The 17,839-nt window shown below is 35.3% G+C and overlaps 1 protein-coding gene across 1 annotated transcript; it reads left to right on the top strand.

The window, feature by feature from the left end:
* The first annotated feature begins 204 nt into the window (after positions 1-204).
* On the top strand, positions 205-17,298 carry LOC145303934 (importin subunit alpha-5-like). Its single transcript, XM_080145600.1, has 18 exons — positions 205-516; positions 1,569-1,699; positions 3,273-3,356; positions 4,343-4,425; positions 4,584-4,695; positions 5,044-5,150; positions 5,545-5,625; positions 6,150-6,267; positions 8,091-8,153; positions 8,928-9,018; positions 9,874-9,980; positions 10,280-10,333; positions 10,572-10,634; positions 10,858-10,977; positions 11,775-11,855; positions 14,939-15,007; positions 15,578-15,634; positions 16,826-17,298. Exons 1-18 carry the CDS (start codon positions 459-461, stop codon positions 16,916-16,918), a joined length of 1,572 nt encoding a protein of 523 aa, XP_080001726.1. The 5' UTR covers positions 205-458; the 3' UTR covers positions 16,919-17,298.
* The last annotated feature ends 541 nt before the right edge of the window (positions 17,299-17,839 follow it).

Raw genomic sequence — 17,839 nt, forward strand, 5'->3', positions numbered from 1 at the left:
TAAATTATATGACAGCTTCAAGCCAATCTAAAGCACATGTACTTTGTCTATGGAAATCAGCTGTCAGCGCCGGCTCCCCCTTAATTCTTTGTTTCCCTCTCCCTTTTAATACCTTGTACACTTCCATCCCAATTCTTCCCTTCTTTCATCATTTCGCTCGTTTTCTGTAACCGCCAAAAATTTTAAAATTCTTTCAGTTTCGAACTGAATTTTGTTATTTGCTTTTATAAAATTGCTTTAAAATATAATATATTTCGTTATAACGTGATTTAGTTACATTTTATTTGATAGGTTTTTTTAAAAATAATTGTTCGGATTACTTAAATATTACTTTTAACATTGTACTTTGATTTTAAGATTTTCTACTTAATTAATATCTTTAAAAGTTATATTCGTCTTCTTAAAATGAATATTTGTTTTGTATTTTTAGATTCCTAAATTGTCCACAAATAATCAAAATGCCTGGCGTTGAAGTTGCTAGCAATGAAAATCGCCTAAAAAACTTTAAGAACAAAGGTACGAACTCTTATTTCTCTTAAGTCGGTAAGGTTGCCTGACTCTGTACTTAAAGATCTCGTTATCTGCCAGATTTATTTGACTTTACAATGTTAAATTCTTCGACCGAGGACTCCCTAAACTTTGAAGTTATTGTGAAGGGTACCTTGAAGCGTACTTTCGGATTTTCCCACGTACTTTTCCTTGCGCCGACCTTAGTAAAGTAACTATTTAGCCATGCATTTTGTTCTCTTAATTGCCTTACATCTTGCATTTTGAAGAAACCTGGCATAATTTTGTTTGGGAAATTTCATATTGATTGAGCGTAAAAGATGGGACAGATATATTTGTATAATCAGGAAAGTTTTACGTTTTGCCGTCTGATCGCCAGCCTAACTTACTGAGAAAATGATGGGGGGGGGGGGGGGCTGAGTCTAAATATTAACAGAATTTAGACTCTTGTATTTTTTTGAAGATTGCATTGATAGGGATCATTTGAATAAAATATTCTAGACTCTTGTAACTTAATAACCAAGGGCGAAGATTCTAAAATTAAATTGCTGGTACAAAAAGTACAAGAAGTTGGATTCCTCACGCGTCGTATAATAATTTAGCAAAACAAAACCCGTTTAATATATATATGAACTTCGAAAATCACGTATTGCCTTAACAAAGTCAAAGTTATTTTTCGCTTCCTTCAACATTTTATTTGACAACCTTTGTTTTTAGGTCTTTTACTTCAAACTTTCAAACGTCTGTCATTTAGATATTCATTTTTGAATCTAGAAAAACTATTTTTTCAAAAAATGTTTATCTATATGTAAATTCTTTATTAGAAATCTCAAAACATAAATTTCGGCGGCCGCAGCTGTAATTTAGCAGTCGGCGGTCTGGCGTGAAATAGGCGGCGGATAAAATTATGAAATTTTAATGTTATGAGACATGTTAGAAAAGCTCATATCTAAGTAAAAATTGCGGTCACCGGAGGCTTTTAAAGATTTCTAGAGACCTGCTGTTCTTTCGAATTAAAGAATAGTTATGCTACCAAAGTCATATCTTAACTTTGTATTTAGGCAAGGACAATGATGAGCTGCGTAGGAGAAGGAACGAGGTTTCTGTCGAGTTGAGAAAGAACAAGAAAGAGGATATGCTTAGCAAGAGAAGAAATGTTTGCACAGAAGATGAACCCCTGAGTCCCCTTCAGGTACGTAGAGGTTGTTTTGCGACGGATTTATAGTTAGTTGGGTAAATAAGAAGGTGAGGGGTTGGGGAGTTTTGACACATTTGTATAAACCGTGTGTATAAGCTTTATCATTGGACTTAGAGGATGGGTTATTAGGGATAAATCATTCTTTTGATAAGTTTTACAAAGATTTTTTTGATAGGCCTACTGGTTCAGGAGCTGCAGGCATCCAGGGGATCTCTAGATATTTTATATCTTCAAAGGGGGGGGGGGGTTTTTAATGCAACCATCTCGTAATCAATGATTAAATGGCACTTAGAATTCGAATTTCGATCTGAAATTTTTCATGAGTAATCCTTGGTAGGTCTATTTTCCCTAAATCGAACAAAAAGTTGGAAAAGTAACGGCTGGCGGCTCTGCCGTTTTTTGCCTATTTTCAGGGCAAATTCATCAATAATTACGTAGGAATAAACTTTTTAAAACATATTTTTGGTTTAATTTATGTTAAATGATAGCAATGACCATATTTTAAATTTCTAGTACCAACAGCTACCGGCTAGAACCGTTTGCTAAGGTTTTTGAGCGAGAATAAGTAGTATGTGGAGATAGGTTTCGTGACTAATATGCTCTTAAGATTGGCAAAAGTTGACAAAACGGCTGAGCCGCCAGCCGTTTACCGTTACTTTTCCAACTTTTTGTTAGATTTAGGGAAAATAGACCTACCAAGGATTATTCATGCAAAATTTCAGATAGAAATTCGAATTCTAAGTGCCATTTAATCACTGATTACGAGATGGTTGCATTAAAAACCCTCCCCTTTATAAATACTATTTAAAAAGATGCAAATTTTTGTTATAAAATGAAATCTAACCCTTCAAAAAAAAATTATTTTTCCTGTCCAGGGACAGGGTTGTCATATTGGTCATATTGGTCATTTTGGGGTTTTGGGCGTTCAAAAGTGGTTTTGGGCACCCTTATTGGGCAAATGTCGTAATAAGCATATTATAAAAAGTATATAAAATAGCCTAAAACCATCTCAGGACCGTTAAAAGATCTACTGGAATGGAGAACCATATCGGTTCAGCGGTTAGCGAATCCTGCTCTGGATACAAAAAAGCTTACTTATTTATATAATAGTTAATATCACCCAAAAAATAGGCCCCGTCCCCTTCTTTTGACCCCCTTCCCTATTTCTTACCCCAAAAACGGGGGGTGCCCAAATCTGCCCACAAGGACCCGATAAAGGGCAGCCCAAAACCGCCCGCCCGATATGACGACCCTGTCCAGGGACCACCTGGAGACCTGCAGCTACTGGACTAGGAATGATTTTATCCCTAATATGCCAGCTTCTCGGTCCAAAGATAAAGCCCAAACACGCGGTTTACGTAAATGTGTCAACTCAATCCTTTATCCCCCTTTTGATGGTTTTTTTTTCATATTTATATATGAACCTTTGCAGGTTGAAATAGATGAATTTTTAACTATGTCATTGTATAGTATAGAGCATTTTTACATTTTTTCTCTAATATCTACTGATCAGGCCTCTTAATTCTTTCTACATAATTAAATATTGTACACGTTTTTTTTATTTCAGGAGAGCAAGCAGCCTACAGCTCTGATGAGCGTGGAAGAAATTCAGAATGGAATCCTTTGTGCCGACCCCATCAAGCAATTCCAGGTTCAACCTTATTTTTATTATTTTGGCACTGATATTCTATTAATAAGGCATGTATGTGTGTGATTTAAAACTCTTAATCCGAATGAAAATTTTATTTCTTAATTATTAACCCTTCAAAATAAGTGTAAGTTTTACTAGTTTTCCAGGTTAAATGCGATTATTTCATAAGACCTTGTTAATTAAAGAAATGCTCATTTTAGAATGCTGGAAAAACGTAGAAACTAAGAGGCCTCTAGTGGCACTTTAAATATTTTTGTTTGTTAAAGTCTCTACGATAATTCTTTATGTTACGATACCTCTTTATGTTACGTTGAAGTCTTTCGAATCTCAAATTTGATTTTTTTGTTTTTTCTCTTGGAAGGGTGTTGGTACCCTCCCCCAAAATCAGGGTTTCGGATCCGGATCCGGATCCGCAAGGATCCGCATATTTTGAGTCCAAGGATCCGGATCCGCAAAAAAAATGCGGATCCGGATCCGGATCCTTAGACTCCAAAAAATGCGGAAAAAATGGAAAAATCTACCTAAATTTATATAAAATCTCAGACATTCTCTTGATGAGAGCCAATCTTTAAGGTTTAGGTTCAGACTTGAAAATTAAAAGTATTTTTGACTTCGAATTGAAGAATTAATTTTTTTGAAAAATTTGGTGATTTTATTTTTATTGTCAAAGATCCGGATCCGGATCCAGTAGGATCCGGATCCGGATCCGGATCCGGATCCGGATCCGCACTGACCAAATTTTGAGGATCCGGATCCGGATCCGGATCCGCATAAAATCAATGCGGATCCGAAACCCTGCCCAAAATAGTTATAAACCTTCCCGGTACCCATTAGAATCTACCCTGTCAAGGAGAACCCGATCGGTTCAGTGGTTAGCGAGATCCTTCGGTACAGACACACAAACACATAGACATCCTGTTACTTTAGTATAAGGATAGCATAGCTATGAAAATAATTTTTAGGGTTTTATCTAATGATTATTTTAGGCCACCCAATCTGCCAGAAAGATCTTGAGCAGAGAGAGGAACCCACCAATTGATGTTTTCATTAATCTGGGAGTTATGCCAAGGTAAAATATCACAACGTTAGAAATGTTAACTTAGATGGTAATTTTCGCTAAGATACAATTCAGCTGTATAGCTTTCTTTTTAATATTTTATTATTTGAATAAAGTTCTGTCAAATAGCCTAAAAACACCCTTGTGTATCATTATATTTCTCTATCCAGGCTAGTAGAATTTCTGAAGAGAGTTGAAAACCCCGACCTTCAGTTCGAGGCTGCGTGGGCCCTGACCAACATTGCCAGTGGAAATTCTGAACAAACTAACGCCGTAGTCGAGGTATAAGTTTTGTTGTGTAATTGTTGCCTTATGGGTAGGGAATTCATTAGGATTCTCCTAATATTGTGTCACTCCTGCGTTTTTATACTCCGAAGGTTAGGACTCCTGCGTTTGTCCTGGAACCAATAATAGATATAGAGCCTATGACAACTACAGTCTTATTTTAGTATTCAGAAGGTAAAAATATTTTACTTGTTAAAAATATATATGGTGATTGACATAAAAAGTGTCTTTGTTCTTAATATTTTTTGTAAGCAAATGTTAATAGGTTATATCGTAGTTATACCTCTGTCTGTTTTCGAGATCGTACTGGACACACAACAAACTACTGATTATATTTACTTTTAGGCTGGAGCCGTTCCCCATTTTGTGACCCTGTTGAAAAGTGGAGTGGAGAATGTTTGTGAACAATCTGTCTGGGCTCTGGGTAATATTGCTGGAGATGGACCTAAACTCAGGAATTTACTTGCAATACTGAATTAATACCTTAATACATCCTCCAAGGTCCAACCCCCCTCTTTACTAGGTTTTACACCCCCTGGGCCATAATACAGCTGAGAAGGACGTGTAAATTAATTTACGTGTCAATTTACTTATCAACGGCATGCGCCTGTTTTTTGATTATGTTGATTATTATAAAAAACTTGTAAATACCTTTCCTCTGCTTTTTGTTAAGTTATACTAAAATCCTCAACTTTTTAATGGTATTATTGCATACCAACCTCTGATACACGTTACTTACTACTGAACTATTAACTACTAAGTACTAATCTATTATGTAGAAGTTTTTTTTAATATTAGCAGTTAATATTCCTATATGAACAAATGTCTAATTGCTAAACATGTAAACAGGGATTATGTAATAAACAATGGAGCAGTCACACCCCTCTTGAACCTCGTCAAACCTGATGCCAAGATTCCTTTCTTAAGGTACGACTTATTTTAAACATAGTTTATGCTTTTTTGTCATTAAGTTCTCCATTATACAGGGGTGTTTTTATCCTGCATGGGATCCCCTGCTAATGTGGGGGGAAATAAATGATAAATATGTGAGGGGGGTGGGGGGGAATGTTAAAATAGTAAATTGGGGGCATAATTGTAATTTATTTAATGAAATAAAGAAGAAAACTTAAATTAACTGAATGCATTTAGACGAGGGGGAGGGCTACTTCTTTTATGACTCCAGGATAGTTTTAGACTAATGTATTAATAGTTTTATTTCAAGTTATGGATTAGGTTTAACCTATTTTTCTTCTCTTCGAATTAGAAAGTTAGGGTCACATTCGCTAGTTAGAATAAATGGCAGCTGTTTCCAATCTGAATTTTCTGGCTTGCTAAGACTAAATATTGTTTAAACTCCGGGCGTGCTAAAAGTGTATGTTATATGAACTTAATTTGATTTTCAAATCTGAAGTTTTCAGTGAAACTAACCCTTTTGTTTTGTTTTTTGACAGAAATGTGACGTGGTCAATCTCCAACTTGTGCCGTAACAAGAACCCCTACCCTCCATTTGAGGTGGTGAAACAATGTCTCCCCACCCTCGCTCAGCTCATTCAACATACTGACATGGACGTAAGTTTATTATTATAGAATTGCTTTCTATTAAATTAATTGAGATTTATTATTTTGAAACCAAAACCAAACTACTGAATTAGGGGGGGGGGGGTTAATGCAACCATCTCGTAATCAGTGAGCAAATGGCATTTAGAATTCGAACAGTTTGATAGCGTTTTTGAGTGGAAAAGAGTATTATGTGGAGATAGGTTTCGTGACTAATTTGCAATATAGATTAAGAGATACAAGTTTTCCGGAATTTTAATGTAGGGAGGAGATTTGAAATCTGCATCAAATTTTAAGGATTTTTTTATAAAATTCGTTTTTTGTATAATTCTTTATCTAAAAGCGGAAATATAAATTAAGTTAATTAATTTTGGCACCCGTGATTGGTGGATTTAAAAAATCAGCGCTCTGATCGGATGTCGTACATCATTCAACCAATTAGAGCGCAGGTAGTTTAAAATCCACCTATCCTATTGGTCAAAATTAATTAACTTGATATTTATTTCCGCTTTTAGATAAAGAATTATACAAAAAACGCATTTTATAAAAAAAATCCTTAAAATTTGATGCAGATTTCAAATCTCCTCCCTACATTAAAATTTGGGGAAACTGCTAAGCTGCCAGCCGTTAGCCGTTACTTTTCCAACTTTTTGTTCGATTTAGGTAAAATAGACCTACCAAGAATTACTCATGCAAAATTTCAGATCGAACTTCGAATTCTAAGTGCCATTTGCTCACTGATTACGAGATGGTTGTATAAACCCCCCCCCCCCCCCCCCCTCTTTTTTTAATTGTTTTCAAATGTGGGGGATTTTTATTTTTTTTTTTTGGGGGGGGGGTCCCGCATTATTTTCTTAGACTGTCTTCCCAAAAAAATCTTCTGAAATTGTGATATTCTAATTAAGTTAGTTATTATTAAAGGGGGGGGGGGGGGAAGTTTGTACAGTTATAGGAAATGAAAATTCATTATCAAATTTTGGCCTGGCCGTTTGGGCTTGTTTTTATAGTTATCAACCTAATTCTTTTTGTAAACTCTCTTTATATGATTGGATCTACCTGTAAAACTTTGAAAATTGAATTTTGGGACTTTCCTTCTAGGGGCTAGTGGTGCAAAAGACCCCCCCCCAAACACTAAAATTTTAAGTTATGAGCTTATTTTTAAAGATATCGAGCTGATTTTTTAAATGGAAGCTTTTATTGCATAAATGAGTTGATTAGCCATCCCATATTTCATTTTTGCGCCTTACCTCTAGGGGCATGTAAGCTCAAAACTTATAAATTTTGTATTTCGGGGGGTTGTTTTACTCCAAAAACCCCTAGAAGTAAAGTGCCAAAATGAAATATGGGGTGGCTAATCAACTCATCTATGCAATAAAAGCTTCCATTTAAAAAATCAGCTCGATATCTTTAAAAATAAGCTTATAACTTAAAATTTTAGTGTCTTTTGCCCCACTAGCCCCTAGAGGGAAAGTCCCAAAATTCAATTTTCAAAATTTTACAGGTAGATCCAAACATATAAGAGAGCTTACAAAAAGAATTAGGTTGATAACTATAAAAACAAGTCCAAACGGCCAGGGCAAAATTTGGTACCGGATTTTCATTTCCTTTAACTGTACAAACTCCCCCCCCCCCCCCTTATTTATTTATATTTATAAGTTTTACTTTACCTAATATTATCGAGTTTTTTAATTCAATTCACGAACAGTACTTTCTAAGCTGCAAGTTGGCCCGTAAAACCCAGAAAATGTCTCAAAATTTTCAGTATTTTTTCATTCTAAAGATTAATTATTGATCTACCATTCCAAGCAAATTTACAGATCTTATTAAACATTTAGGTTTTAGCTGACACCTGTTGGGCTCTTTCTTACCTGACTGATGGAAACAACGAGAAAATCCAGGTAAAAATTAGGGTTGGGTTGGATACTTAACTTTTTTTGGCCGGATATCCGGTATCCCGATAGTTTAAATATCCAGTATCCAGCCGGATATTGACATATGACCGGATATTTGGCCAAACCCTAGTAAAAATAAAGTACTTCAATGTTAGTTTATGCAGATAACCTGTAAAACACTGTTACTATATAGAGTCCTCCTAGATAGCTTAGAAACAAACCAGGGGTGTATATTCTGCACAAGATTTATTTTTTTAACCCCTGCTGCAAAAAATTTTCCCCTCCTAGTTTTTTCCAGCAAGGAAGGGGGAAAATATTTTCAGGTATCTTCATTTTATTCATATTTACAACCCCCCTCTCGCATATTCTTTTAGTTTCAAAACAGAGGAGAGAAAGATAAAATGTTTTCAGTTCTCTTAATTTTTATATTTTTTTCCCCCCAACCACATATTTTTATATTTTTTTACTCCCCCTTTTAGCATGGTCAAATTTGCAGAATATACACCCCTGAAACAAACTAGCATTAACAAGATTTTTGAAATATGTATTGAAGTGTAAAAAAAAGGGTTTTATTACATAGTTTTAGAGATAGTTAAGGAATTTAATATTGCTACGCTTTCTAAATTATACTAAACTGTTACAGGAATCAATATGCAAATTGCAAAGTATGAGATCGATACGACAATTTTAACATGCATAAATTTGGAATAAATGATATTCGTTACGTACACAACACTGACCGACAATATTCACAAAAATGTAACAAAAAAATATTTTTAGGAAGTTGTTGACTCTGGCGTTATCCCCCACTTAATTAGACATCTCAACTCTGAAAACTTCAATATTGTTACTCCTTCCCTCAGAGCTCTAGGTTAGTATATTATCTACTACTAGCGGCTACGCCCCCTAGAGGCCTCTAGTGGCACTTAAGATGTTTTTGTTTGTTAAACTGTTTTTAACCTATTTTTAAAACGTATATAAAAAATATACTATGACACCAGTAGAATGAGACTGCAGAGCCTAAATTTGAATTAAGTCCCAAATAAACTTTTTTGGGGGGATTTAAATGTTAAGAACCCATGAGAATCTACCCTGTTAAGGAGAACCCGATCGGTTCAGCGGTTAGCGAGATCCTTCGGTACAGACAAACAAACAGACTAACATCCTGTTACTTTAGTATAAGGATTAATCTATCCCTGAACCATCAATTCTCTGCAAGACTAATTTAAATACAATAGCCGAAAACCATGCCGGGATATTATGAAGCTTCCTTGAAATGAAAAAATATAATAGCTATTGAAATATTTACTTCAGGCAAAAAAAGAAACTTTTTACTTCACATAAAAGGACTAAATGTGCTTGATTTCTATTATAAGGTTTTATTGTCAGATTTGTCTTTTGATCGATTTTATAGATGTTGTCATCCTTGTTTTTATTTTTACCAAAGATTGTTTTGCAAAAATATTACAAATAAGCCTTTGAAATTTCTTATGTCCATCTCTGATCCTAACTATGTCATACAGGGTGGTAGGGAAAATCGGCTGTATATTACACTGGCCTCATATTATTCATTTGCTTAAAACTATGTCTACTTTTATTGGTTTGTTCGAAAACCAGTACCATGAAAACCTTTCATTAGTTCAATTGACACAAGGTTTTTTTTAATTTTGTGTATTGGGTATGTTTGTATAATTATCTTCGATTGTCTTATCCTTGGTTTTTCTAGGCAACATTGTGACTGGAAATGACGTACAGACTGATGCAGTGTTGGCTGGAGGAGCACTACCCACATTCTGCAAGCTTTTACAACATCCCAAGATCAATATTGTTAAGGTAATGTATTTCCATGTAGAATTTTGAAGAATGCAGTGGTGTATTTTCTGCACAAACTTTATTTTTTCCCCTGCTGCAATTTTTTTCCTTTCCTAGTTTTTTTCCAGCAAGGAAGGGGATCAAAGGGAAAATTTTCATAACTCTATTTTATTCTTAATTTCAGGGGTGTATATTTTGCAAATTTGACCCTGTCAAAGGGGGGGGGGGGGTGTAAAAATTAAGAGACTAATATGAGACTACGATCCTTTCTATTTCTAAAGATAGCTTTCGTGAAATCTAATCTTGTATTTTTGTTTCAGGAAGCTGCTTGGGCTATTTCCAACATTACTGCTGGCACCATGAATCAAATCCAGGTATACTTTATATACAGACTTCGTTAGTCTTAAAACGTTGTGTACTCTAATTAAATCTTTTAAACTTTGTATAGTAATCAAATCTTCATAAAGGTTAATTTTGTTTCATAAATAAAACTACATATATGAAAGAATTTCAATTTTTTCCACATAGGTAGTTTTAAAATATGAAGACTTAAAAATCTTATTTTTGTTCCCAAACTCGTCAAATGCACTTCATGCAACTATCCCTTTTTAGATGGTTATCGATGCTGGATGTCTGCAGCCCCTCATTGATATTCTCATCAAGGGAGACTTCAAGGTAAGGATTATTAAAACTTATTCAGGTGTTCTTATTTCCAAGTTTAACATCCTTCTTCAATTTTATAGTATTTATAAAAATGTGGAATTTTTCCTTATTTTAATATTCTTTTCCCTCGCAAACACCGTACTTATGGAGTTTATCGGTTAATAAGATTCGTTGTTACTGACAAAAAAAAACTTACTTCTTTATATCACAGTATATAATATAAAAATATTTGTAGGCCCAGAAAGAAGCTGCCTGGGCCGTGACTAACCTGACCAGCGGTGGTAATGCTGAACAGATTGTTAGGTTGTGTGGAGAGGGTGTGCTCAAACCATTCTGTGACCTTCTCGTTGCTAAGGTGGGTTGTTTAGTTGTTAGGTTGTGTAAAGAGTGGGTGTGCTCAAACCATTCTGTGACCTTCTGGTTGCTAAGGTGAGTTGTTTAGTTGTTAGGTTTGTGGAGAGGTCGTGCTCAAACCATTCTCTGACCTTCTGGTTGCCAAGGTGAGTTGTTTAGTTATGTTGTGTGGAGAGGGTGTGCTTAAACCATTCTGTGACCTTCTCGTTGCTAAGGTGAGTTGTTTAGTTGTTTTGTTATGTTGTGTGGAGAGGGTGTGCTCAAACCATTCTGTGACCTCGTTGCTAAGGTGGGTTGTTGTTATGTTGTGTGGAGAGGGTGTGCTCAAACCATTCTGTGACCTTCTGGTTGCTAAGGTGGGTTGTTTAGTTGTTAGGTTGTGTAAAGAGAGGGTGCTCAAACCATTCTGTGACCTTCTCGTTGCCAAGGTGGGTAGTAAAAAAAGATAGCGCATCCGCTCGTCTTCGAGAAAGTAGGTTTGAAACACTGCGTCATATCTGAAGACATTAAAATAGTTTTTAGAATTACTATGTCATGTCGGATTGCCTTGGACTAAAATAGGCGCAACTTATTACAATGCACAGCTAGGACTCCCCCCCTCCCTTTAGCAGGGTCAATTTTGCAGAATATACACCCCTACATATTGTTTATGTCTTTGTCACCAAAATGGAAACAAATGAAATTCTTCTTTGTTTAAATAATTAAGATAAGAATTTTAAGAAAGTAGAATGCTTTAAATTTTTTTTACTTGCTTTTAAGATTTATGATTTTGAAGATTTTCATGACTATTTTTGTTAGGATGACAAGACTGTTAACGTGGTTCTGGATGGTATTACCAATATTCTGAGCACAGCTGATAAATTAGGAGAATCTGACAAGGTAAATATATCACTATTACCTCTTATTTTATCCCCATGTTGTGTTGAATTCAGTATTAGTAGGAATAGTTATTACATCGTATTGTAGAGTAGTTAGTAAAAGGGGGGGGGGGGGTTAATGCAACCATCTCGTAATCAGTGAGCAAATGACACTTAGAATTCGAATTTCGATCTGAACTTTTGCATAAGTAATCCTTGGTAGGTCTATTTTCCCTAAATCGAACAAAAAGTTGAAAAAGTAACGGCTAGCGGCTCAGCCGTTTTTTGCCTATTTTCAGGGTAAATCCATCATCAATTACTTAGGAATCAACTTTTTAAAACATATTTTTGGTTTAATTCGTGTTAAATGATAGCAATAACCAATTTTAAAACTTCTAGTACCAACAGCTACCGTCTAGAACCGCCGTTTGATAGCGTTTTGGAGTAAAAAAGAGTATTTTGTTGGTTTGGTTTCGTGACTAATTTGCAATATAGATATCAAACAAATGGCAAAACAGTTGAGCAGCCAGCCGTTAGCCGTTACTTTTCCAACTTTTTGTTCGATTTAGGGAAAATAGATCTACCAAGGATTACTCATGCAAAGTTATAGATGGAAATTCGAATTCTAAGTGCCATTTGCTCACTGATTACGAGATGGTTGCATTAACCCCCCCGGCCCCCCTTATTTGATTTATCGGAGACAATCATTTGTACTGCTTTTTTTATCAATATCGGAATATTATTTATGATACGATACATGATTTTTCAGTGATTAGAACTGCTTCCAATCTAGCGGATATTAATCGGTTTGTAAGTCTTACTGGGAAGTATTTTTTAAATTAACTCTCTCTTCCTTCCTAATGGATTATTTTAGCAGGAGAAATTTTTTTTTGTCATTTCCCTACCTTGTTTTTAGTAAGGGACAGACATGTTTTACATAAGGGGGGGGGGGTTTTAATGCAACCATCTCGTAATCAGTGATTAAATGGCACTTAGAATTCGAATTTCGATCTGAAAATTTGCATGAGTAATCCTTGGTAGGTCTATTTTCCCTAAATCGAACAAAAAGTTGGAAAAGTAACGGCTGGCGGCTGGCAGCTTAGCCGTTTGGCCGTTTTTTGCCTATTTTCAGGGCAAATTCATCATTAATTACGTAGGAATCAACTTTTAAAAACATATTTTGGGTTTAATTCATGGTAAATGATAGCAATAACCATTTTTTAAATTTCTAGTACCAGCTGCTAAACGGCTAGAATCGGCTGAAAACGGCTGGGAGCTGCAAAGAGTATGAAGGGTAGATATGGCTTGTGACGTATCTTGGGGTAGGTTTTTATGGCTGCTGAGCTCAAAAATACTACCTAAAATAGTGGCCGCCCATCCATATGGCAGCTGGGTAACAGCTGCAGCTCAGCTGGGAGCGGCCAAGAGTAGAATTAGTAGATAAGGCTTGTGACGTGTCTAAGGGTAGGTTTTTTTGGGTGCTGAGCTCAAAAATACTACCAAAAAAAGTAGCGGCCCATCCATATGGCAGCTGGGTAACACCTGCAGCTCAGCTGGGAGCGGCCAAGAGTAGAATGAGTAGATAGGGCTTGTGATGTGTCTAGGGGTAGGTTTTTATGGGTTCTAAGCTCAAAAATACTACCAAAAGTAGTGGCGGCCCATCCATATGGCGGCTGGGTAACAGCTGCAGCTCAGCTGGGAGCGGCAAAGGGTAGAATGAGAAGATAGGGCTTGTGATGTGTCTAGGGGTAGGTTTTTATGAATGCTGAGCTCAAATTTACTAGAATGAGTACATAGGGCTTGTGACGTGTTTAGGGGTAGGTTTTTATGGGTGCTGAGCTCAAAAGTGCTACCAAAATTAGTAATGGGCTTCCATATGGCAGCTGGGTAACAGCTGCAGCTCAGCTGGGAGCGGACAAGAGTAGAATGAGTAGAATAAGTACATAGGACTTGTGAGTGTCTAGGGGTAGGTTTTTTTGGGTGCTGAGCTCAAAAATACTACCAAAAATAGTGGCGGCTCATCCATATGGCGGATGGGTAACAGCTGCAGCTCAGCTGGAAGTGGCCAAGAGTAGAATGAATACATATGGCTTGTGACATGTCTAGGGTTAGGTTTTTATGGGTGCTGAGCTCAAAAATGCTACCTAAAATATTTGCGGCCTATTTATATGTCAGCTGGGTAACATCTGCAGCTCAGCTGTGAGACAAAGAGTAGAATGAGTACATAGGGCGTGTGACGTGTCTAGAGGTAGGTTTTTATGGGTGCTGACCTCAAAAATACTACTAAAAATAGTGGCGGTCAATCCATATGGCAGCTGGGTAACAGCTGTAGCTCAGCTGGGAGTGGCCATAAGTAGAATGAGAAGATAGGGCTTGTGATGTGTCTAGGGATAGGTTTTTATGGTAGTATTTTTGAGCTCAGCACCCATAAAAACCTACCCATAGACACGTCACAAGCCCTATATACTCATTCTACTCTTGGCCGCTCCCAGCTGAGCTGCAGCTGTTACCCAGCTGCCATATGGATGGGCGGCTACTATTTTAGGAAGTATTTTTGAGCTCAGCACCCATAAAAACCTACCCCTAGACACGTCACAAGCCATATCTACCCTTCATACTCTTTGAAGCTCCCAGCCGTTTTCAGCCGGTTCTAGCCGTTTAGCAGCTGGTACTAGAAATTTAAAAAATGGTTATTGCTATTATTTACCACGAATTAAACCAAAAAGAAGTATTTAAAAGTAGATTCCTACGTAATTAATGTTGAATTTGCCCTGAAAATAGTCCAAAAACGGCTAAACGGCTGAGCTGCCAGCCGCTACTTTTCCAACTTTTTGTTCGATTTAGGGAAAATAGACCTACCAAGGATTACTCATGCAAAATTTCAGATCGAAATTCGAATTCTAAGTGCCATTTAATCACTGATTACGAGATGGTTGCATTAAACCCCCCCCCCCCCCCCCTTTAAAGATCACTAATTGATAAAAATGTAGGTAGCATTCCCTTATAAAAAGCCCTATACCACCGAAGGACTAATAGTTGTATCTGTTACCGAGATCTAAAATTACTAATAGATATATTTACTTGTAATAACCTTTATATTCTTAGGTTGCTATTATGATTGAAGAATGTGGTGGTTTGGACAAAATTGAAACCCTGCAACAGCACGAAAATGAGGTAAGAACATAAGATTAAGCAGTTTTCCATGGTTATGTTAGGTTAGGTAAAAAAAACCTGCGAAAATGTTTTTTTTTTATGCCTTTTTTGGTCTTTTTTTGATGTAGACACTTTTATTGTTTTCCTTGAATACATTGTCTTTCTATAAGGACATTATTTAAGATGATTCAGCAAGTTGGGGACACAGTGTATTTAAGGAAAAACTATTGAAAGTAAGTTTCTAAAATAGACCTGGAAAGGATTAAAAAGACTTTTCTGCAGGGTTTTTCTTACCTAACCTAAAAAAATGGCTTTTTAAGCCATTTAGATGTAGTATATAAGACTTGGTTTATGTACTAAGTTTCATCAATCTAGCACAATATTTGGACCATTTTGCTAACTGTTTTAGTTCAGATATCATTACGCACCCCCTCCCCCATCCTTTGGTGGCTAGGAGAATGAATAAGATGCTTTATATTTTGTGATTTACGTTTCTATAGACATTTTGGTTTATTTAAATCTAGAACTGGTTTTATTCCGGTTGAAAATAGGTTATACTGATGATAATATTAATATTATTTTTATTTTCAGACCATCTACCAGAAGTCTCTGCACATCATAGAATCTTTCTTCCCTGATGGTGACCAGGTAATGCTTCTTTGCAGAAAAGCTACTCATTAACTCAGTCTGTTTAGTGTTTAACTGTACGTACGGGAAAATTTGCGATGCAATGAGTCTTCTATCACTCTCCCCATAAGATCAATATTTTTAAAAGCTAAGCTTTTCTATAATTAGGGTTGTTCCGTCCGTCTGAGACAGATAGCTTTTTTCGTTAATTTAAGCATGTTAAAATTGTTTTATCGATTTAAAACTTTGCATTTTTCCTGTCGTAGTTTGGTACGGTCTAGAAAGCGTAGCAACTCTATAATCATTACCAGAATGTCCGTACGTTTTAAATATGTTGATTTTTTACTTTAACAACAAATTTTTATGTGATCTAATTATCCGATTGTTCTAATGTTTGGTATACTGATTCCTGGGAAAATAAAGTACAATATTATAAGCGAAGCAACTATATAATAAAGTCCTAAAAATGCAAGTATGTCCTTAATATTATCCTGTATCAAGCCGTTTTACAATATTTTGATTATTCAGTTCCGACACTACAAGTGTTAATGTCCGTTTGTCCTATCGTTTCAGAGATTCGCTTTTATGGATGTTGTCATCCTTGTTATTACGTATTGCGGACAAGACTCAATATTTTATGGTACATTAAATCTATCTAAATAGAATAAAATACAGGGGTGTATATTCTGCACAAGATTCATTTTTTTCCCTACTGCAATTTTTTAATATTTTTTCCCCTTCTGGTTTTTTTAAAAGAAATAGGAAAAATTGAAAAAAAAATCATAAATATTTTTTTTATTTGTATTATCCCCTGTCCCTTGCATTATTTTAGTTTTTTCACCAAGGAGGGGAGAAAAATGGATAAATGTTTTAATTTCTCTAATACTTTTTCCTCAACAACCTATTTATTTATTTTTACCCCCTACCTTTTAGCAGGGTCAATTTTGCAGAATATACACCCCTGATAGATTGCAAACACTTACTTGGGCCAATAGAAACAGTTTACGAACAATCCGACAATATTATTGGTTAGAAACAGAAAATATTTTGGTTCAAAATAGATATTTTATTATTTCTCGCACATGCTAAGTCTGCATTAAGTAGTTAAATTTCTAAAAATGTGACTTGACTTAAACAAATCTCTTTTTCTTGTAAAGTTAGGCGGTTTATTTTATTGGCCATCTTCGATAATAATTCTATTGTTAATTCTAGGTTGTTGATGATATGCAGGCCCCAGCCCAAACAGAATCCGGCTTCGAATTTGTGGAACCTGCTCAAATGCCCAACAACGGATTTGATTTCTAGATCATTTTTCTCTACAATTTTTTCATATATAATTTTTTGTGAGATTATAACTTCCATTTTTCAAAGAATTTTTTTTGATTAAGCAAAGCATTTATCCTAGAAATAAAGTATAGCTATATTATTCTATGTAAAACCTGCCATTTTTAGCATTTTTGATAGTACCTGGTGCGTTATGAGAGTTTTAGCAAAATTGACGTTTCCCTGATATATTTTTCAGTAATAGGGAAGTTTTTATGAATTCTGTTAAATTGAAAATTCTTATTTTTTTGTGTGAGTTGGAACTGTGTGATAGAATTTAAAATGTGATTTATTAAACCTACTGATAGTGAAAAATATGTATTTTTATCATTTTTACACCTAAAATAGAATATTTTCCAGTATATTTGTTGGTTTTTTACTTGCTATTGTATTTGTTCCAAGAAGAAAAAAAGTTATCATTTGAAATTTAGATTACTAGTATTTCAGACTGACATAACCATTCTGTAAAAAAATCTCTCTGGAACTCGTTCAACCCATATTTCTAGATTTTAAATGCCACTATACAAAAGAATTAAATATAGAAGGTTGTTAGATTAGGGTTCTTAAAATGTTTATTACACAAATATCACAAATTTTGTCTGCTTCTAAAATATTTTTTGCCAATTGGCTGTGTTAATATAAGCGACACCATTGGTTGATTTTCAATGACCCAATAGAAAGGTTGCGATGGGGAGATAGTTATTTAACCCTTTCTCTCTCTAGTGTTTTACTCTAATATTACAACTGCACAATCACATCTCTTATGCAACTTAACTCTTATTAAATACTACTCCTTATATTTTAGCTACAATATTTGGGCATGTTATTACAACGGGTTTTGAAGGAACATCATAACTTTACATTTGAAACTTTATTTTTAAAACGCTCACAAAAATTCCTACT

Source organism: Acartia tonsa, chromosome 13 (genome assembly GCF_053477335.1).
Source record: "Acartia tonsa isolate MP-2025a chromosome 13, ASM5347733v1, whole genome shotgun sequence".
NCBI lineage: Eukaryota > Metazoa > Arthropoda > Copepoda > Calanoida > Acartiidae > Acartia > Acartia tonsa.

What these genes read in the sequence shown, in the direction of transcription:
- LOC145303934 (XM_080145600.1), top strand. Translation starts at nt 459, where the DNA reads ATGCCTGGCGTTGAAGTTGCTAGCAATGAAAATCGCCTAAAAAACTTT. An exon ending in TTCAACATACTGACATGGAC is followed by an intron (nt 6,268 to 8,090) that starts GTAAGTTTATTA and finishes TTAAACATTTAG; the next exon opens with GTTTTAGCTGACACCTGTTG. An exon ending in GTGACCTTCTCGTTGCTAAG is followed by an intron (nt 10,978 to 11,774) that starts GTGGGTTGTTTA and finishes TATTTTTGTTAG; the next exon opens with GATGACAAGACTGTTAACGT.